We start from the raw sequence: 24,060 nt of genomic DNA on the forward strand, positions 1-24,060 counted from the left end.
AAAACAATTTGAGAACCCTTCCTTTACTTCATAAGACCAGTACATTTAATTTAACACTTGTAAGTTCTTATCAAAAAAACTTTAAACTTTGAAAACTACAAACATTTCATATACCAGGAGTGATTCTATTTCGTTCACCTTATTAGAGAGAGCCTAAACACATCAAATTGTGAAAGTGACAACTAGAACCACTAGAAAATAGAATTCCTGCTTACTTTTAACATATATATCCTTTTGTCCATATTTACATCTAGCTAGTGAGTAAAAACATTATCTGATATAAAAGTCTTTTCTCCCAATCTCCTTCCCACTCCCTACAGGTATTTTTTTCTGAGCTGGTCCAAAGCTTTCAGGTCCTCACCTGCTGATTGGCTTGGGCTCCCAAAGGAGTAGGTGCAAATTCCAAAATAAATGTTATCAGCCTTGGTGATTTAATACATTCTCCTCTTCCTATTGCTTCCTACTTCAATTCCCACCTGTTTTCTGTTCCCTCAACTCTTAAACCCTCCTAGATTTGGGTGTATGGGGGGTATTTGATTCACTTCTTTCCCTGACACTCTCTCAACCTTGAGTTTTCCATTCACCACCCTGATTTCTCCTTCTTGCCTAGTCAATAACACCTTGCCCTCTATTTGCAGTCCAAGAGTACCTGTCACTCCTTCTGCATCTCTCACCCATCTTTGAGGCTTCTTCTCTTCTCCTCCTCCTCATTTCCCTTCTCTTTTTTCCTTCCCCCTTTCTCTATTCTCCCTCCTCTCTCCTTTCCTTTCTTCCTACCTCTCATTTAATGTACAGACAGAAAAGTAATAAAACTAGCTTATTTTAATTGAGCATGGATTCTTTGCCAGGAACTCTTGTAAGCACTTTAAATGTATTAAGTAACTGAACCATCACAATAGTATCAGCTGGAAAGTATTATTAAGTCAGCTCTTCACTACTATTCTGAGATCAGAGGCAAGTAATAGGATTTCTGTGGGAAATATATTTATTTAACATTTGTTTAATGGAAAAAAGTTTCTCTTTTAAACATTCACCTTATGCAGGAAACTTGGGGGAGAAACTCAATGTCACTTTATGATTCCTAATCATCATCTAATGTTTTTGAACTCAATATTTCTAAGAAAACAAAACACACCAAAAAAAAACCCCAGAGTATAAGACATAAGAAATGGTACATGACACAAAGATCAGTAAATAATACAGAGCAAACATTATTACTCATGCTAGATAACACCCCACATCCAACAGTAAGAATGGCAGTAAAATGCCTTATTATTACATTCAAAATAGAATTTGGAGGTTCCTCAAATGCCAACCACAGGGTAATCGGTCTAGCTTCACAGTGCTTGCACTGAACAATGTCCTCCTTCAAAAGCCATCACCTCTTAAAGATGCACCACCATCAGCACACAATACAAAAATGTGCTTACTTTCCCTTTTGTTCATCTCTTAGAACTACATATATGCATAAGAGATGACTCAGGATATTTAGCCAATAATCATACACACAGACATATGTCTTTGTAAAGAGATGCTCATTTATGCACATGTGTGTGTGTGTTGTGTGTATGCATGCCACTGACATCCCACCCCATTACTCTTAAACATTTCAATGTGTATTTCTTAAAAACAAGGATATTCTCTTGTATAATATCTAATAATTTAAAAGTCTGAGAACTGAATATCATGCAATGCCACTAATATGTAAAATTTATAGTCAAATTTCATTAACTGTCCTATTAATATCCTGTATGGTCATATTTTCTAGTCCAGCCATTCAGTTCAGGGTAATTCGTTTTAAATAGTTTTGTTTTTTTTCTGTCTTTTCTAAGGCTGCACCCACAGCACATGGAGGTTCCCAGGCCAGGTTTCAAATCAGAGCTGTAGCTGCTGGCCTCGCCAAAGTCACAGCAATGAGGGATTCGAGCCACGTTTGCAACCTACACCGCAGCTCATGGCAAATGCCGGATCCTCAACCCACTGAGCGAGGCCAGGGATCAAACCCTCAACCTCATGGTTCCTCGTCGGATTCCTTAACCACTGAGTCATGATGGGAACTCCAATTGTATATAGTTCTTATGTAACTTTAGATTCCTTTAATCTAGAACAATAACTCATTCTTTTTAAAATGTTCTTGATCTTAATATTTTGAAGAGTACAAAGAAAAAAATCTTGTGGAATCTCCTTTAGTTTGGGTTTGTCTAATAGTTCTTTTTTTTTTTTTCTTTTTTTTCTTTTTTATTTTCCCAAGGTACAGCAAGGGGGTCAGGTTATCCTTACATGTATACATTACGATTACATTTTTTCCCCCACCCTTTCTTCTGTTGCAACATGAGTATCTAGACAAAGTTCTCAATGCTATTCAGCAGGATCTCCTTGTAAATCTATTCTAAGTTGTGTCTGATAAGCCCAAGCTCCCGATCCCTCCCACTCCCTCCCCCTCCCATCAGGCAGCCACAAGTCTCTTCTCCAAGTCCATGATTTTCTTCTCTGAGGAGATGTTCATTTGTGCTGGATATTAGGTTCCAGATATAAGTGATATCATTTGGTATTTGTCTTTGTCTTTCTGGCTCATTTCACTCAGTATGAGATTCTCTAGTTCCATCCATGTTGCTGCAAATGGCTTTATGTCATTCTTTTTTATGGCTGAGTAGTATTCCATTGTGTATATATAGGCAGCATATTGAAGGTTTTTGCCTTTTTATCCACTCAGCCACTCTGTGTCTTTTGATTGGGGCATTCAGTCCATTGACATTTAAGGTGATAATTGATAGATGATTATTTATTGCCATTTGAACCTCGTGTTCCAGTTGATTCTATGGTTCTCCATTCTTCCTTTCTTTTTTTTTTTTTTTTGGTTGGATGGTCTCCTGTTATTATCTGCTTGAGTGTATTTTTTTTTCATTTTTTGCAAATGCAATATTTGGTTTTGGCTTGTGGTTGCCCTGTTTTTTAAGTATGCTAACCCCTTCCCATAATTGTGTGTTTTAGCCTGATGGTCCTGTAAGTTCAAACACTTCATTACTATATTAAAATTAAGATTAGAAACATACAAACAAACAAACAAAAAGGGTTATTTACTTCCTAACATCCCTTGCCCATATTTTATGGTTTTGATGACTCTTTTTTATTTTTTTCTTTTTAATTTTATTTTGTTTGAAGCATGTTCATGATTAAATCTGTATGCTGGCTTATTTGAGTGACTGCTCTCTGATTGCGGTGTCCTCAGTCCTAGTTCTTCCTCTTCTTCTTCTTTTTTTTTTCTTTTCTTTTTTCTTCCCTTTCCTTCCTTTCTTTTTGGTTTAGAGAAGCCCTTTCAATATTTCCTTTAACCTGGGTTTTGTGTTGCTGTGTCTAATAGTTCTTTATATGATTAGATTCAGTTTTTTCATTATTATATGTTTCAGGTGTATTTATATATACATATATATTTTTCTACTGTACAGCATGGTGACCCAGTTACACTTACATGTACATTCTTTTTTCTAACATTACATGTTCCATCATAAGTGACTAGACAGTTTCCTGTATTACACAGCAGGATCCCACTGCTAATGCACCAGAATCTACATATGAGTGAGATCATGTGGTATTTGTTTTTCTTTGTCTGATTTATTTTGCATTTAGTTTAATACCCTCAAGTCCATCCACGTTGTCACAAATGGCAGGATTTCATTCCTTTTTATGACTGAGTAGTATTCCATATTTTTTATCTATTCATGCACAGATGGACACTTAGGTTGTTACCATATCTTGGCTACTGTAAAAACTGCAGCAATGAACACAGGGATGAACATATCTTTCAGCTGATGTTCTGCATTCTTTGGATAAATATCCAGAAGTAGAACAGTGGGTCATATTCTTAATTAGTGTTCTAGTCTTAATTTTTTGAGGAATCTTTATACTTTCTATAAAGTATTTCTATTGCTTTCTATATCAATAGCATCAATTTACAACCTCACCAACAGTGTATACAGGTTCACTTTTCACCACATTTTCTACAACATTTGTTATGTCTTTTCTTTCTAATAACAGCTATCCTAACAGATGTGAAGTAACATATCATTATGGTTTTGATTTGCATTTCCCTAATAATGATAATGAAAAAATTCCCATGTCTGTTGGCTATCTGTATGTTTTTTGGGAAAGATGTCTATCCTGATTCTCTCCCCAATTTTTAATTGAGTTGTTTTTCATTGAGTTGTACAGTTACTTTATATGTTTTGGAAATTAACTCCTTATTGGATATAATAGGTGGTCTTTTAGGTTTCATGATGGACGGTTTCCTTTGCTGTATAGAAGAATTTTAGTTTGATGCAATCCCCCTTGTTTTTGTTTCCCTTGCCTCTAGAGTCATATGTGTGTGTGTCTTTCTTAATTTTTTTTACCAGTGTCTTACAGTTTTTAGTATAAAGGTCTTTCACCTCCTTAATAAATTTATTTCTATTACTAGGTACTTTATTATTTTTGGTACAAATATCAATGGAATAGTTTTCTTAATTTCTCTTTCAAATATTTCTTTATTAGTATACAGAAACATCACAGATATATGCATATTGACTTTGTATCCTGCAAATTCACTGAATTAATTTATTAGTTATAGCAGTTTTTGTGGAGTTTTAAGGGTTTTTTAATATGTAGTATTGACATATGCAAATACTGACAGTTTTACATCTCACTTTCTGGTTTAGATACCTTTTCTTTTTCTTGTCTAATTGCTATGCCAGAATTTCCAATACTATGTTGAATGAAAGTGGTAAAAGAGGCATTCTTGTCTTGTTCCTAAACTTATAGAAAAGCTTTGAGATTTTCACTGTTGACTATGATGTTAGCTATAGCTTGTCATATATTTCTTTTATTATGTTGAGGTATGATCCCTCTCTACCCACTTTGTTTAGAGTTTTTATCATTTATATCTTGAATTTTGTCAAATGCTTTTTCTGCATTGACTGAAATAAATGCTCATATGATTTTTATCCTTCATTTAATTAATGTGATATATCACGTTGATTAATTTTCAGATGTTAGACCATTCTTGCATTCCTGGAATAAATCCCTCTTGATCATGGTCTATCATGCTTTTAACATATTGTTAGATTCAGTTTGCTAATGTTTTGTTGAGGATTTCTGCATCTATATCCATCAAAGATACTGGCATGTAATTTTCTATTTTTTGTGCTGTCCCTCTCTGGTTTGGTTCAGGATAACACTAGTTTTGTAAAATAAGTTTTGAAGGTTTCCCACCTCTAAAGTTTTTGCAAGTGTTTGAGAAGGATAGGTATTAAATCTTTTTTGAATGTTTTGTAGTCATTGTTTCCTTATTTTTTTCTGTCTGGATGATTTATCCATTGATGTAATTGGGGAATTAATGTCGCTTACTCTTATTGAATTGCTTTTATCTCTTTAAGTCCATTAATATGTTCTTTATACATCTTTGTGCTCCTCTGTGGATGCATATACATTTATAAATGTGATATTTTCTGGCTGGATCGATGCCTTTATCATTATATAATAGCATTCTCTTTGTCTTTTATTACAATCTTTGTTTTAAAGTCTATATTGTCTGGTGTGAATATAACTACTGCAGCTTTCTTTTTATTTCTACTTGCATAGATTATCTTATTCCATTCCTTCACTTTTAGTCTATGTGTATTCTTTCTCCTGATGTGAGTCTCTTGTAGAAACATATAGATGGGTCTTGTTTTTATATCTATTCAGCTGATCTATGTCTTTACATTGGCAAAAGCAGTCCATTTACATTTAAAATAACTATTAATAAAATAAAATAAAGTACATATTAGTAGTCACGTATTTATTGCTATTTTATTCATTGTTCTCTGGCTGTTTTTGTAGTTCCTCTCACTTCTTTTCTTCTTGTCCTTTCTCTCTTCCCTTATGTTTTGGTAATTTTCTTTTGCGTTATGTTTAGATTCCTTTCATTTTCTTTTGTGTTATGTTTAGATTCCTTTCATTTTCTTTCGTGTTATGTTTAGATTCTTTTCATTTTCTTTCGTGTATTTACTACTTTTTCCTTGTTGTTACTGCAAAGTTCATATATAAAATTCTAAGTAAGCAGTAACTGTTTTAAGTTGATAGCAACTTAAATATGAATACATTCTAAAGCTTAATCTTTTTATTCACCCCCTCCATACATATTCAATACATTTAATGATACATTTCACACCTTTTTATTTTATGCATCTATTAACTAATTATTGTAATTTTAGTTAATTTTACTATATTTTTCTTTTAAACTTTACCTTTTTTGTGATTGATCTTATTATATATTTACCTTTACCAGTGAGACTTTTATTTTTGTATATTTTCGAATATTAATTAATGCCATTTCTTTTCAGCTTAAAGAATAGTTTCTTTAATATTGCTTATAGGGCTGATTTAGTAGTGATGAACTCTTTTAGCTCTTGCTTCTCTGGGAAACTCTTTCTCCTTCAATTCTGAATGATAACATTGCTGTGTAGAATATTCTTGGTTAGAATTTTCTTTCTTTCAGTGCTTTGACCATGTTATGCAACCCACTTCTGTCCTGTAAAGTTTGTGTTATAAAGTCTGCTAATAGCCTTATGGAATTCCCTTGTAGGGTAAAAGTTGTTTTTCTCTTGCTGCCTGTAGAATTCCCTATCCTTAATTTTTATCATTTTAATAATAGTGTGTCTTGGTGTTTCTTTGCTTTCAACTTACTTGAAACTCTCTGGACTTCCTGGGCCTGCCTGTCTGTTTCCTTCCCCAGATGAGGGAAGTGCTAAGCTACCATTTCTTCAAATAATTCTTCAGGTTCTTTCTCTTTCTCCTCTCCTTCTGTGTTCCATACTATGCAAATATTAATTTGCTTGATGTTTTCCCAAAAGTCCCTTGAGCTACCTTCACTTTTTAAAATTCTTTTTTCATTTTGTTGCTCTATCTGAATGAGTTTCATTGCTTTTGTATTCCAGTTCATTTATTCATTTTTCTACCTCATCCAGTCTACTACTGAACCCTTCCAGTTTATTTTTCGGTTCCGTTATAACTTCCATTTGGTACTTTATTATATTCTCTATGTCTTTGTGGCATTTCTCACCATGTTCATCCTTTCTTCCCACAAGTTCATTGAGAATCTTTATGACCAAAACTTTGAGCTCACTATCAAATAGATTGTTTACCTTCAATTCATTTACATCTTTTCCTGAAGTTTGTCTTGTTCTTTTGCTTGGAACTCCTCTGTTTCCTCATTTTGCCTAGTTCTCTGTGTTTCTATGTCGTAGGTAAATCTGCCATCTCTCCCAGTCTTGATGGAATGGCCTTATTGAGGAAATGTCAAGTGGGACTCAGAAGCACAATTCTGCTTGGCCATCAGAGTCAAGGGATGTCCTCTGTCTGGTGCTCAAGAGATATCCTCTGTCTGGGCTTTGTGCATCTTCCTGTTGTGGCAGAGCCACACTGCTGCAGCACACTGAAAAGGCTGGCGTGGCCCTGGCCTGGCTTCAAGGAACAGGGGTGGAGGTGGCTCTCAGTGGGGCATGCCCCCTGGTGGTAACAGGTTATAGAGAGAATTCAAAAATGGCATCTGCCAGTGCCAGCATTAGGAAAGTAGCCTGAGGTCACAAACTCAAATGGCTCCTGTCAGTGTCTCAGTCTCTGCAGAGCATCCCAACTTGTCCTGCCTCTCTGGCAAATGCTTCAGACACTTCAAGATTAGTAAGTGGGAGTTCCCGTCATGACTCAGGGGTGAGCAAATCTGCCTAGGAACCATGAGGTTGCTGGTTCAATCCCCGGCCTTGCTCAGTGGGTTAAGGATTCGGCATTGCCGTGAGCTGTGGTGTGTCACAGATGTGGCTTGGATCCTGCGTTGCTGTGGCTGTGGTGTAGGCCAGCAGCAACAGCTCCAATTGGACCCCTAGCCTGCGAACCTCCATATGCCAGGGGTGTGGCCCTAGAAAAGACAAAAAAAAAAGGACAAAAAAGAAAAGATTAGTTAAGTGGATCTGCTTCACTTATGAGCCATGTGCTTCTTTCAATTTGATACTTTTGTACTAGTCTTCGTGTCATGTCGGTTGTGTGCAAGCTCTTTATGAGCAGGTTATCGGTTTCCTACAGTTCTACAGTTTTTTTGGACATATTCCCTGTTGAGTCAAGTATACTACCCTTTTACCCTGGATGCTCTGTTCATACAGTTTTCAGGCCTGTTTCTTATGGAATTATTTCATATATAGTTACAGATGTGTTAGAATTAGCAGCTTTCCCACCACCATTACATTTACAGTTTGACAATGAAGGAAGTGTGATAAATATGAAGTAAATATGAGTACTATATTTTCATATAACACATATTAAAATAAAGTGTGAAGAGAGCTGACTCAAACGTTGGGAGCAACCAGTGTGCTTGAAAGGGTCCAATGGCAAAATAGACAAGAAGAAAAAAGAAAGAGAAAGGAGGAAGGAGACCTAGGAGATATGCTAGGATCACTGGAACTGGTACACAGTTTTTTTTAAGCGGAGGATTTATAAACAACGAGATAGACAATGGTAACACTCAGAAATGTTAATTGATTTTATGCAGATTTGAGATCAGATAATTTACATTACATATAAATAATACTTATGAAACCTACAGATGTAAAAAGAATGAGAAAATGACGTAACAATCCAAAAATAAAGAAATAAATAGAAGACAGTAAAAGGAAGAGATAGGGTCAAATTGGTTACACTACACACAGAAAAATGGAAAACACATAAGAATTTGTGTTTAACTCCCAATTTCAGAATTAAGAAGACAATAAATTTAGCTTTCTTAATTATTTTAAAAGAAATAAAATACTTACATTAAACATGAGTACTGTAACTTTTTTCATCTTTATCATTACAAAGTTTTTTCCAGACCCTTGATTCATTATAAAATACCTTTCTCTTTCATTACGTTTTATAAAATTTCCTCTAATTTGTCTTTCTTATGTGAATATATTACAACATTTGATTATTTCCATGACTTTTCTGGCATTTTTATTATTGTCTTTGTCCTATAGTATTTCTGAATAATAATATTCCTTTCTTCCTTGCATAATTTCTCTATAGGATACTGAAGAAGTAGAAAAAGAGGAATAAAAATTGAATTCCACATCTACCATTTCACCCATTGCAGACTTTATGTATTCAACACAAATGGCAATATGAAATATAAAATAAGGAAGCCCAACACTTAGGCTGTTTATTAAAACAAAATGATTAATGCATAGACTATAGCAATTAATACTAATTTTTTTCAAAGGACAACAACCCATTGAAGTTATTTTAGGCATGGTTTGCAAGCTTCTTAGAGATCTACATTCTGCTTGCATGCTTGCAGTTCATTCATATTATCTTTGAATGTTTCTTTTTCCATACAACATTGTTTTATTTTCTATCTGGGAGGTGCATCTTAGTTATTATATGAAATCAGAGTATAGCACTTGAATGTGGAAAGATGAGAGCTAATAGTGTCTTCAAAATAATCCTATGTTATCCCTAAAGTATAAGCTTTTCTCCTACCAAATTTCAATAGAAATATAATTTGAAGAGATAGCAGAATATTACTGACAGAGCTACCCAAAGGTACTCATCATAAAACAAAACAACTTAAATAACTGAAAGGTATTTCCTCAATATTTTTACACAATAGTGACATCATAATTTAAGTGTGAATTCTACAAGGAAATAAAAATGATGCATGTGGAGAATCATTCAAAATTCTGCAACAAATTTTTAGTGCCCTCCTGTCTCAGGGAAGACAATTAGCATAAAATTATTTGTACTTATGTGCATTTTATTATAATTTTTCATAATTTCCAATTGTAACATTTTTACATTTTCAAGCAAAAATCTTATTGTACTTGGTGAATACCAAACAAAAAATTTTTTTAAAAAACAAGGCATATTAGAAAATTATGCATTCCACATTCCCCCTTTTTATTTCTGCAAATCATGCCAAAATGTAGAGAAAGACAAACAATTATGCAAATGCCCTACTTATTGAAGAGAGTAAACAGGGACCTCTCTTAGATCTCCAAGTCAATAGAATGGTTCCAAAATCAGTTTTCAAAAAGAGCTAACAAATACAGCTTCTTCTAAGGCTAGTGGCTGTTACACTGTAGATAGGATGTAATAGTTTCAGGTAGAAGCATCTATGGAAGTGGTTTGATTCCAAAAGTAGAAAGAGTGAGGCTAAATGAAAACTATACAGAAAAATACATTACCTGTAGAAAGCAGTCTGCATTTGTGAAAACAGAGAAGTAAGGTTTTTCATTGTGTGTGGCTGGTGAAGGGGGTGATAGGCAGAACAAAACAAACAAAACCCCTATTGCCTATCTCCATGGGCAAGACTGAGAAAAACTCATTTTGCTCGGTGATAACAAAAGAAAAACTGAACCAGCACAAGATCTATATAAACATACTAGGCAAGAGAATAAGAGGGGGAGAGAGAGAGAGAAAATTGGTGCACACAAAGAATCACATACTAAAAATATATTGCCATGATGAAAGTGAAAAAGTGTGAGCAAACATTTCACCATGAAGTTTTAAAACGTCATGAATAGCAATCACCTTTTTGAAAGAATTATATAGGGCAGAAAGACAAGGTGTCAAGGAGAGATTAGCAAGATAAAAATAAGAGATGAACTGTAAGCTTCCAGTACTCAACCAAACAGTAAAAGGAAAAAAGTAAAAGCAATAGATAAATGAAGGAGAAATTTGAAATAATACAGGGGAAGAGAGAGTACTGAAAGCCTAAGAAAGTAGCAAGGATTGAAGTGATAAATATAGCTAACTAAATGGGTATTAATTTGTCACATTAGGGAACTACAGGTGAGATACCCCCTGGGAATTGAGGGGATCTCCACAGAGCCCAGAAATATGTTCTAAGTTAAAGAGGCAGTACTTAATAGCTGGTATGGCCAGTAGAAAACAAGAACCTCACCAGTTCTCTGTGAGGAGAGGAAATCATACCTGGAATAATGGAAGTTAAAGGCAAAATGCAAGTTGAGAAAACCAGGGATGCAGCTGACCATGGCACCCCTCCCACACCAAGGCTGAGGCCCTGGGGGAAGGAGGAAGCTTTAACACCATAAGCTTCAGGCTTTTGACTGTTACATGAAACTGCGATCAGTTAATGAAAGGTCCTCGTGTTCTACCCTCTAAAGCAGTGCCTATATGATTAAAACCAAATTTGCTATTTAAAATTAATAAAAGGAACAAAATTTCAGTTCTGCAATTCTAACCCAGACCTTCAAACCTTGGACCGCTACCAATATTAGGGTAGATAACATTAACTCAAGCCTCCCTATTTAACTAAGACGCCAGTTTCCAGAACCAAACTGACGAATAGCCTACCATATTTGTCCTACCAAGTGTAATCTCACATAGGCTGCCCCAAGGAAGACGCTTATCAACCATGTTTTGCATAACTGATACGCATGGATTGGAACAGAGCTAAAATTAGGAACTTGCCTGCATTTTGAGGAAAGTATAACATACTGTTAAAGTTGGCTTTCGTTCTTCTTTTTTTTTAAATCCCAATATTAGATATTCATTGGTGTAAAAATTAGGTATTTTAACTACAGCAATTAATAAAGAGATAAAAAAGTAAGATTTGGCAACACTACCTTTGAAAATGATGCTTTTGATGACCGAGATGTAGTCCTCAGCTTCCTGCTCAGTTGAGAGCTCCCACCTGCCTCTAGAGATATTTAATGACTTGTAGAACTGATCCGAGCTCTTCACCCCACACAGCAGAGTAACCACACTTTCTGGTAAGTGAAGTACATTTTCCAGAAACTGACATTTCTTTGGAGTTAGGTTTTTAAGTAGGCTATTTGATAGTACCAAAAGTTTACATGTGTAGGAGTTTAAATCCAGCAGCTCCAAATCCCAAAGACAATAATTCTCCAAGCAATATAACAGTATGGCTTCCCTTTTCACAGCATTCAGAAAAACTTCCCTCAAGTACAGAGCCCATTCCTCAGCATCTTCTTCATATATCATGAGGATGTCTTTTGTATTTTCTGGAAAGAAAGAAAATAATGTGTTAATATTCTTCTGTTTGACACACTAACAGCAGGTTATAATGTTAATTTCTTCAAGAATTAAATGTACTCCTTAGGGAATATATTAATTTGCTTGTATCAGGGATCAATAATATAGCCCATATTACCCATAATCCTATGAGATTAAAGTAATTCTTCAGACACAACACAGAGTTCATACTTTATGCACGTGTACATTGTACTCACTGCACAAATGTGAATCAGAAAGACTGACAGAAATAAATGAGAGGCCTGGAAATAGAATGGAAACAGTTCTGTGGGATTAGGGATGCTGGGCTACCAGGCATGGCTCAGCCAGTAAACACAAAATGTTACCTAAACTATCCTAGAGTACGCCACTTGATTCCTTTCAGCCAGTTTATTCACCAACTAAATGACGTGTTGTTTTTGTTTGTTGTCCTGTTTTTTTTTTTCTTTCTAGGGTCACACCTGGAGCATATGGAAGTTCCCGGGGTAGGGGTCCAACTGGAGCTGGAGCTGCCGGCCTACACCACAGCCACAGAAACGCTGGATCTGAGCCCTGTCTGCGACCTACACCACAGCTCACGGCAATGCTGGATCCTTAACCCACTGAGTGAAGCCAGGGATCAAACCCACAACCTCATGTTTACTAGTCAGGTTTGTTAACCACTGAGCCACGATGGGAACTCCTGTTTGCTTGTTTGTTTTTTTTTTTTTAAAATCTACCTGGTGAATCAAATTATTCTGAGAAGAAATATGAGAATTTACATTAAAGGACTTTAAAATCCTTCTTCAAGGAAAAGATGGATATATCAAAACAGATCACAGTATTTCTATGCCCAGAAAATCAACAAAATAAAAATTAAAAAAAAAAGAAATACAGGAGTTCCCATCGTGGCACAGTGGAAATGAATCCGAATAGAAACCATGAGGTTGTGGGTCTGATCCCTGGCCTTACTCAGCGGGTTAAGGATCCAGCGTTACCGTGAGCTGTGGTGTAGGTCACAGATGCGGCTCAGATCCGATGTTGCTGTGGCTGTGGTGTAGGCCAGCGGCTACAGCTCCGACTGGACCTCTAGCCTGGGAATCTCCATATGCCACAGGTGCGGCCCTGAAAAGACAAAAAGCGGAAAAAAAAGAAAGAAAGAAATTCATTAGCAAAAAAAACAAAGCAGCCCCTATCTCAATTTATAAAAGAAAAACTTGATGTTGATGAAATAAACATGAGGTTCTAGTGAGGCAGTACTAATCCTAAACCTCTCCCACCCTAGAACCAGTACTGATGAAAAAGCTTACAAATCACCAAAACCACCAGGGTGCTCATGAAATCTCTTCCTTAACTGGAAACTGACTGGGGGCATCTGCAAAAGCAGGAAAGGCTGAACCCTCAATAATCCAGGATCAACTGCACGGGAACTCAAGCAAGTCCCTGGGCAGAGGAGAGGGGACTTGCAGACAACAAGGTCTCATTAGAGACCACAACCCATGGCCTACAACTAGGGCATCGCAAATACAGATCTTCCTTCTCCTCTTTCCTCTCAGGCCATAAAAACTGACTAGAATATAGATTTTTATCTCCCAAACTATAGTTTGGAGGGGAAAAAAAAAGAAAAAAATAGGAAAAAGATAGGGAGGGGAAAATAAAGAATAATTTACACACACAATATGAAAGCAAATAGAAAGCCTAAACTGAGCTAAGAGAATCATGAGCAAGATGAAAGGATTAGCAATACAAATTCGTAATTATGGAAAGAGATGATGACAATAATATTAGTAATAATGATATGATCCTCATCATAATGAAAGTCACATGACACGCCAAGACTAGAAGATACAAGCAGGGAAGAAAAAATACCATGAAAGTCCCTCACGGTATAAAAAAGACCATTAAATAAACCAAAGTTCAAAGACATGTTGATTTGAGTTTTTAAAGAGAATCATTTGAAAGGGTATAATTAATAAATTAAAAGATAAGTTGAGAACCAAAGCAGTACCATTGCCCAAGTAATAAATAAGAAGAGGCAATGACTAGATTAGACATAGGTAATGTAATACTTTAATTTTTTGGTCTCAAAGTAAAGCTTTATATTTTCATAGTAAATGTAAAAAGAGAGAAAAAGATTAAAGCAGTTGGTGAAAATTTAATATATCTGGATAAGAGTCAAACAAGAAAAGATTCAGTATAAAGATAATCCAAAAACCTGAAGTAGAAGAGGATGAAAATCACATTGAAAGTTTTAAAATATAATTCTTTAATCCTTAAAATATGGAGGGAAAAGGAACCAGTTCTATGGAAAAACTGTTAGAGAAAATATATCTTGATTAAATTTTCCTTGGTTTAAGGATTATTATAAAGTCTCTTCATATATCCAGGAAAGAAAAGCAAGTCATACCAGAGGAGGAAAAATATTAGGTTAATATATATATTTTTCAGAGCAATTTCAAGGCCAGATTATAATGAGTTATAAAACAGCACTTACAAAAAAAAATTTATAGAAAATTCATACTAGAGAACATTGCACTGGAATAAAAAGGAATGAACCACATGTAACATGGATGAATCCAAAGATGTAATGTTGAACGAAAGAAGAAAAAGTGTACGTATTGAATGGCTGTATGTATATGAAGTTCAAAAACAGAAAGAAAAAAAAAAGATACATGATGACACAGGTCAGAATATTTGGGGGTGGGATTAATGAATGAAAGCAGACAAGAGGGAGCCTGCTGGGGTTCTGAAAATGTTCTACATCTTGGTCTAAGTGGTTGTTATACAAAGTATACATATATATTTGTAAAAAATCTATTTCCATATCTTAGATTGTGTATATATAAGTTACATGGCAATTAAAAAGTAAAGTAAAATATCAAAAGAAAAAAAGAATGTTTTAGGATGGCAGCTGTTCAAGAGGTCTAAGGATTTATAATCAATGAATGGAGCATTTTGGGAAGGAGGGACGAAGAACACAAAGCAACTGCAATATTGTATCATATATTTCAACATTTGAAAAAAATGCTAATAGAAGTTGGACAGTTCTGATAGAACAGTTTGAAAAACAAATTTGGGTACATTAGAGTCTTTTCCATATAAAATACAAAAGAAAGTAAAATTAATTGCAGAGAAACAAAACAAAAAGAAGGCAGGACCATTATACACTATTTGGATCAACAGAGTTAAGGTATAAATAATCATTGTTATGGACTGAATATTTACGTCTCCCCCCAGATTCATATGTTGAAATCATAATCTCCAGTCTTATAGTATTAGGAGGTGAACCAATGGGAGATAAGGACGTTATTAGGGTGGAGCCCTCGTGAATGGAATTATGGCCACTCACAAAAGAGGCTCCAACACACAACCTAAATGTCCACTGACAGATGAATGGATTAAGATGTGGAACATATACACCATAGACTAGCACTCGGCCATAAAAAGAATGAAATAATGCCATTTGCAGCAACATGGATGCAACTAGAGATTACCAAGTGAAGTCAGAAAGAGAAAGACGTATACCATATGATATCACTTACATGTGGAAATACGGCACAAATGAACCTGTCTACAAAACAGAAACAGACCCATGGACATAAAGAACAGACTTGTGATTGCCAAGAGGGAGAAGGGAGGGAGTGGGGTAGATGAGGAGTTTGGAGTTGTTAGATGCAAACTATTACATTTAGAACAGATTAACAACGAAGTTCTACTGTATAGCACAGGGAACTATATCCAGTCTCTTGGGATAGACCATGCTAGAAGATAACATAAGAAAGAGAATATATACATATATATGAGTCATTTGGCTGTACTGCAGGAATTGGCACAACACTGTAAATCAAATATACCTTAATTTTAAAAAATGTATTTAAAAAGAAAAAAGAAAAAGGAGCTCCCATCGTAGCACAACAGGATAGGTGGCATCTCTGGAGCACTGGGACGCAGGTTCAATCCCCAGCCTGGCACAGTAGGTGAAGGATCTGGTGTTACCACAGCTATGGTATAGGTCACAACTGTGGTTGAAGGCAGCCATAGGAAATCAATTCTAAAGACAATCATACATAACCTGTCTTTCAAAACATACCAAGAAAATTAGATAGGAAGTCTCTCTCAATACTCCATGGTCATTTTTTTTTTTTCTTCTACTGAAATTGTGCTTTCCTTTAGAACTTAAATTTGACCTGTACATAATAACCTCTGTTTGACAATTTTCAGAAGCCTGAAGACTAGCATTAAATGTCATCCTTTTTTTTTTTTTTTTCTGCTACAGAGTAAATGATTTCAGGTGTTTAATCGTTAAATTTTCTCAAATATCATTTGAGATGTTCCATGTAGCAGGCATGTTCCTAAGCATTTAACATGTATCACTTCACTTAATATTCGTAAGACTATATGGAGTCGTACTTATTTTTATTTTACTGATGACCACACTGATTAACCTGCCATGGCTATGAAGACAGTAATTGGTCTTTATGTTACCTTCCAATCTTTTTGTATGAAACTGTGTTGAGTCAAATGAAAGTAAATGAAAGGGCTTTTCATAGCCATAGTTTTCTTTTTCCTCCTTCTAGAAAATAGCTTGTGCCTCAGTAACATCTGGGTTGTAGATCCAACAATAGTTCTCTATGATTTCTCAAGAGGAGCCTAGTGGCCTTGCAATGCACTTTGTTCTACACACTTGAACTAAATCAAACCTAAATCATTACTCTGCTCATTTAAGGAGGGTTACTGTTATTAATGTCGGCCAAATTTTATGGGCTATGTAATCAAACTATAAAGGATGAACCTGAAATACAGAAACATGAAATGTTCATTCCTGGAATGCGTCATCAAGATAAAGGGAAATTGCTATTGAAGATGGAATTAAGGCCTGCAAATAAATTATTTAAAATGCAAATCTCAGTCTAGCAACATAAAGTAAATGACAGCTTATACTGCAATGGTAGAAACAAAATAGATTTAAATTTACTATAAAGTGTACTTTCAAATTTTGCAACATTGCCTTATTTATCTTACAAAATACTGAACAAATCTTCAAGCCTGAGAAAATTTTTTATTAATAATTGATATCAATAATTGTTTTTGCTATGAGAATAAATTATACTACATATTACCAAAAAAAAATGAGGCTGGCCACAAATCAAAATCCTTCCTATTACATATGCACAGCTTCAAAAAGCAGATTTTTCTTCCTTTTGAATAAGATCCTATCTCTTACCCACGTTTGATTGTGTGTAATGGAGAAAGACTGCATGATGCATCTTTTCAATATTACATTTTTCTAACTGGCAACCGAAGTACAGAAAACAGACAAGTACATAGAAATGAGTTATAGCCGTAACAGACTCAGTGGTGATAACACGAATATTAGTCTTGATCTAATAACACACAAATACATATACCATTACTCAAATTATATGCTAAGTACAACTGAATTGGTTTTATTTTCTGCCTTTGTACTCTAGCCACTAAAGAGGGGAACAAAACTAAGGATTTTTCAAAGATATTTTTGTTGTTGTTGTTTCGTTTGTTTTTTTTTATTACTCAAATGAATTTATCACATCTGTAGTTATATAATGATCATAACAATCCAATTTCACAGGATTTCCATCCCATAAGCCAAACACATCCCCCCACCCCCCAAACTGTCTCCTCCAGAGACCATAAGTTTTTCAATGTCTGTGAGTCAGCATCTCAAAGATATTCAGGTAGCAAAATACTCTATAACTCATATTTCTCCTCTAGGAAAGATGGTTAATTTCACTTATTCATAGTGGTGAAAGTACCAGGTGTTTTCTGTATATATCTGTGTAGCAGATGCTGCTGATACACATCCCCCATCTTCCTGGTCCACTGGCTTCAGCTTGGTGCTCAACTGTTAAGCATGTTGACCACTTCCAACCTCTGTTTTGCTGCCTTCGGACTTTCTCTGGGGCTAGAGGAAAGAGCAAGGAGAGCTGAGGGGGAGGGGGGACCCTAAGTCAATGAACGATGGAAGCCAAGGTATAAAAAGGTCAGCTTCCCCATCCTTCATTGGGACAATTCTGAGGTTTGTTCTACACAGAAATTAGAGGGTTCTCAGTAATACTGAATTACAATTGTTCGTCATACTGTTCTGCTTATTAATATACACGCTTTTCCTCCTTTCTTATCTCACATTCCCCATTCTCTCCCTAGTGCTTCATGGGCTCATCCTCTAAATAGACTACCTGCACTCAGGTCCATTTTTCCGTCTTCTTCAGGAGAAATCTCTATGAGCATATGTTAATTAACTCAGTTCTTCTTTTCAAATACAGGAAAATGCCAACACATCATTTTCAGATTATGCTTTTCAGCTATGGTAAAGAACAACGACCAGCAAAAATTATTTTTATACAAATGCAGATCCTTCCTCTTTCTCTTCCCTTTTAAGATGCAAATAAATGTTTCTATGCTTCACAGAACAATCTTGAAAGAGATTTTTTTTTTTCCTTTTCTGTAAAGTAAGCATGGTATTAACTGCCACAGGATTATCTTGTAAAGTCCTCCTACCCTCTCATATATAAACGACAAATGTTCAACTCCCATCTCTATCATGTTTTATTGCTAATACGAATTGTTGACAGCTCTTTTAAAAATGAGAAATGTATGGAGTTCCCATCATTGGCGCAGCGGAACTGACTCTAGCATCCATGAGGAAGCAGGTTCAATGCCTGCCTTGCTCAGTGGTTTAAGGATCCTGCTTTTCTGACAGCTGGGGTGTAGGTTGCAGACGTGGTTCAGATCCCACATTCCTGTGGCTGTGGCATAGGCCAGCAGCTACAGCTCCAGTCTGACCCCTAGCCTGGGAACCTCCATATGCTATGGGTGCAGACCTAAAAAGGCAAAAAATAAATAAATAAAATAAAAATGAGAAACATAAAAGATTCTAGATCTGGGAAGAGGTTTTAAAATGTTTCAAACTTAGTACTAGTTTACAGAATTCTGTTTATGCAATGTCCATATCCTTTCTCTCCATTATTGCCATAACTCTATAGATTACTGAATGAACGACATCATTGCTTGATATTCCTCTAAGAAAAAAATACCATGATCAGGAAGAATATATCACAAATTTTAAGATGAATTCTGATTTCAGGGAGTTTGACTAGCCTAAAACAAAGAACATTATTAGAATCAATTAAATATGGGTATAGAATCATCTCACACAGTTATCTTCCTTACATGTTTCTCATTTCTCTAGATCTCACTCAGGAATGATCTCCTTAGGACCTAAATATCTTTTGTGATCTCTCCAGACGGATTTCTTCCCTATGGATTACATCACCCAGGCGCCCACGCTCACTCTATTGGAAAACACCATCAGAACACCAGAAGGTGAGAGAAGGGAACAATCAGGTTATTTATTAGCCCTGTCACTCACCTCCCCATTCTAATTTTGGCAATGGCTGTTTTCTTTTGTGGCCCTTTTGTGGCTTTTCTTCTGTGGCTCCAGTTTTCATGCATCTCTAGCAATCGTCTTACTTCCACTTCACTCACTGTGTGCCACTCACTGTGCGTAAAGGATCCCTGCTTACCAGTCAAATGCTTCCCCATCCCTCTTTGAGTTCTTCAGCCCTAAACATCTTACTAAATAATCACTTTATTAAATTTTTTTCAGTTAAAATCTTTGAGAGTGGCACCTGGTTCTTGCTGGGATCCTGATAAGTACAGGTACTAGGAGTGATGACAGGAAACAGACTCGGTAAGATGGATTTTGGAATTGGGTTACTCACGTAAGAACACAAGAAACCCCTCATCAAGGGGGAACAGTACACCGGCAACTTATGGCATGCAGAAGCACCAGAATGCCATAATGGGATGGACTGCCAATGGAAGGGAAAGTTTTAGGAGATCACTTGTCAATGGAATTTAGTTAATACGGTGGCGACAAGGATTACATAGATGGAGGAGGTTGGTATTATGGCTTCTCCATCCTAAAGAGCATACATTCACACAGAGACAGAGCTACAACTCCAGTAGCAGGAAAAAACCCTCTAAGAATCATAAACTAATATAAGAGCATTGTTGAGGAAGCTGTGGAATCATAAGACTTTGAAAGACTGGGGTAGAGATGAGTCTAAGAACTTTAACTCTCTAATGTTCCTGGATCTTTTTAAACCAAGGGAACCTGTGCTTCTTGTAAAAACAAACAAAAGAAAATAAAAACTTTTCAAGAACTTCACTTGAGGCAATCACTTTACAAGTGATGTGAACTTTTCTCAGTATCCATGCTAACATCTCCCACTGATGGCCTCTAAAATCAATAACTAAAATTAGATCCCATAAGTGAAAGGACTATTATAGAGAAACTATTTCAAACACAGAAATTATTACAAGATTGTGCTAATATATATCAGCATGAGTTTGGGAAGTATATATGGAATGGATTTTAGGAGTTATTACACCAAGAGGGCTGAATCCAACTTAATTCATCAATCTGGTTATACGCATACAAGAGTAGAATATGTGTTTTCTCAAGTACTTGAGTGGCATTAACAGTCAATTAGAATGTATAACTGAGGCATGAACTCCACAGCGGCCTACAGTCAAAGTGATTCCAATGCTAGTTCTACCAGGATGCCCACCAGGATGGAGAAAAGGGGTCAGCAGGCAAATTGTTTTCTGTAAAGGGCTAGACAATGAATACTTTAGGCTTTATGGGTAGCACAGGATAACTTTCCTTTCTTTCTTTCTCTTTCTCTTTCACCTTGTCTTTCTGTCTCTCTTTCCTCCCTTCCTTTCTTCTTCTTTTTCTCCTCCTCTTCTTTTTTTAATAACCCTGTAAAAATGTAAGACAAAATTTGTAAAACAACAACTGTTTTTAGTTTAAAGGGTGTACACAAATAAGCCACCAACTGGATTCTGCCTGTTGGCTGTAGTTTGCTGACCCTTGCTCTAGAGTATTCTGACATTCCCTTCACTAAGCATTAAGAAATTTATGTCCTCCTTTGTCTTTCTTTATGGCCTTCATTTTAAAGTTTATTTTGTCTGATATGAGTATTGCAACTCCTGCTTCCCTGTCTTGTCCACTGGCATGATATATCTTTTCCCATCCCCTCGCTTTCAATCTATATGTGTCCTTCACCCTAAGGTGAGTCTCTTGTAGACAGCAGATTGGGGGAAGGAGTGGGATGGATGGGGAGCTTGGGGTTAATAGATGTAGACTGTTGCCTTTGGAATGGATTAGCAATGGCATCCTGCTGTGTAGCACTGGGAACTCTGTCTGGTCACTTATGATGGCGCATGATAATGTGAGAAAAAAGAATGTATACATGTACGTGTAACTGAGTCACCATGCTGTACAGTAGAAAATTGACAGAACACTGTAAACTAGCTATAATGGAAAAAAAAATCACTATCTATATATAAAAAAAGAAATTCAAAGTTCTGTGATGTATGTCCTCTGCAGCCTGGAGACAATAATGGCAACTGGACCCTTTGAACTGAACTTCTTGATGTCAGTGGGGGAATAATGAAGTCTATATTGGCAGAGGATAAATGGCAGCACTTAATCATTACAGCCAATTTGAGTAATCAAAGCGTCTTTCACTGCAGGGATCTGTTATGATAAGTAATTGATCTGAGGAGCATTAGGAATGAAATATAAGTACAGCCTATGAAGCTTCAATTTCACCTTTATAAACAAAACAATTCTAGGTTTGGGTGCTGAAACTGACATAAGTTGCAATCGTGAAGACGCATGGCCTCCTATCTGGCTCATAGACTGAGAGAAGAACATGTCCCTTTGAGAAATCCTTTTGAGAAAGGATTCTTCTATGCCGCTAAACATGTATGAAAGGAATCTTTCCCCAAACATTCCCCAGAGACTTGCAGCCATGTGTACCACGATTTAGTGGACCTGAAATGCCACAAGAGCATACTGGTAAAAGGGAACTTACCCAAGTTGGGTGTAATGATAAATAACATCTTCCCTTGGGTATGTCTAATAATGGTTCCAGTGGGCCCATAGAGATAGCCTGTGGGTATTTTTAAGCCAGGAATGTATGTGGTAATACATATGCATAGCAAATGGAGGAATCCTTAACAGAGAATTAGGATATCATGATAGGAAAAGAAAAATGTAAGCCTCTGGAACTGGTCAACTTCATCCCCACCATCCCCACCAAAATAGTAAACTAAGACATATACTACACACCTTGGGTCTGAAAATATACTGGCACCATTTCAAAGTGAATGATTGCTGCATTATAGCCCCACTCTAGTTGTTTTAGAAGACAATGGTGAAAGGAAATTCTCCCAGCTGACAGAACTTTGCAAATATCTCTAATTGTCCACTTTGTTTTGAAGAAAAGGCCTGAACTATGGATCCACTTTGAGTAAAAGAAGAAAGAGCAGAAAAGAATATGCTCATTTATTGACACAAACTAGGTTACTAATTAAGAAAATATATCTGGAAAACAAGAGCCTACCAGTTACTTTCTTCCATGCAGTGATATCCTTATATTTTTTGTGGCTTATATAAAGGCAAGTGTTAGATCTACACTGCATTAGCCAATGCCAACTTTATCAATAATAAAGACAACATTCAATTTTCCCTCTGCTTCATTCTTTTTGTTTTATTTCTCAGCTGCTCAACAACTCAACAACTTACACACTGAAGAGGCATATTTATTGTTCCATCCCCACATATATCCTCAATACAAGTCCCTGAGTTTTTTTTTTTTTTTAACTGAAAAGTAGCTTTGTCACCTACACTATGTAGCCCACCACCCAGGCACAGAAATGGTTTTTAACCATATAAACCACTTATGTTTTAGCACCAGGATGCCACAAAGACTAGTAACAAAACCAGACTAAAGCAGCTCAATCCAAGATAGTGGGCAAAGTAGTCCTAGCCACAGCAATCAGACAAACAAAAAAAATTAAAAGGTATCCAAATTGGAAGAGAAGAGGTAAAACTGCCACTGTATGCAGATGACATGATACTACATACAGAAAGCCTAAGGACTCCACATAAAAACTATTCGAACTAAACAAGGAAATCAGCAAAGTAGTAGGATACAAGATTAACATTCTGAAATTGGCGCATTTCTGTATAATAACAATGAAATATCAGAAAAGGAACATAAAAATACAACACCTTTTAAAATTGCATCCAAAAAATTTAAATACTTGGGAATAAACCTGACCAAGGAGGTGAAAGACTTATATGCTGAGAACTATAAAACATTAATCAAGGAAATTAAAGAGGATTCAAAGAAATGGAAAGATACTCCATGCTCCTGGGTTGGAAGACTTAGTACTACCCAAAGCAATCCTCAAATTCAATGCAATCCCTAGCAAAGTACCCAGGACATTTTTCACAGAACTACAACAAAAAATCCAAAAATTTATATGGAAACATCAAAGACCCAGAATTGTCAAAGCAATCCTGAGGAACAAAAACCAAGCAAGAGGCATAATTCTCCCAGACTTCAGACAGTATGACAAAGCTACAGTAATCAAGACAGTGTGGTACTGGTACCAAAACAAACATACAGATCAATGGTACAGAACAGAGCACCCAGAAATAAACTGAGACAAATATGGTCAATTAATATTCAGCAAAGGAGGCAAGGATATAAAATGTAGAAAAGACAGTCTTTTCAGCAAGTGAAAGGTAAATTGGTACAATGAAACTGGAACACACTCTCACACCATGCACAAAAAAAAAACCCAAAATGGCTTAAAGACTTAAATACAAGACAAGACACCATCAAACTCATAGAAGAGGACATAGGCAAAACATTCTCTGACATCAACCATACAAATGTTTTCCTAGGTCAGTCTCCCAAGGCAACAAGAATAAAAGCAAAAATATACGAATGGGATTTAATCAAACTGACAAGCTTTTGCACAGCAAAGGAAACCATTAAAAATAAAAGACAACCTACAGAATGGGAGAAAATAGTTTCAAATGATGCAACAAACAAGGGCTTAATCTCTGAAATATATAAAATAACAGAAAAAAAATAAAATAAAAAAAAAACCCAACAACCCAATGGAAAAATGAGCAAA

General features: G+C 35.9%; 1 protein-coding gene across 2 annotated transcripts in view; it reads right to left on the reverse strand.

Annotated features, from left to right (window-relative positions):
• BANK1 (B cell scaffold protein with ankyrin repeats 1) overlaps positions 1-24,060 on the reverse strand; it is a 302,011-nt gene that overhangs the window by 253,335 nt on the left and 24,616 nt on the right. For both annotated transcript variants that reach the window (XM_047799517.1, XM_047799518.1), the window contains exon 2: positions 11,628-12,026. In XM_047799517.1, coding sequence (XP_047655473.1) covers positions 11,628-12,026 — 399 coding nt within the window. The remainder of the gene's footprint in view (positions 1-11,627; positions 12,027-24,060) is intronic.

The sequence above is a fragment of the Phacochoerus africanus genome, chromosome 10 (assembly GCF_016906955.1).
Source record: "Phacochoerus africanus isolate WHEZ1 chromosome 10, ROS_Pafr_v1, whole genome shotgun sequence".
In the NCBI taxonomy this organism is placed as follows: domain Eukaryota; kingdom Metazoa; phylum Chordata; class Mammalia; order Artiodactyla; family Suidae; genus Phacochoerus; species Phacochoerus africanus.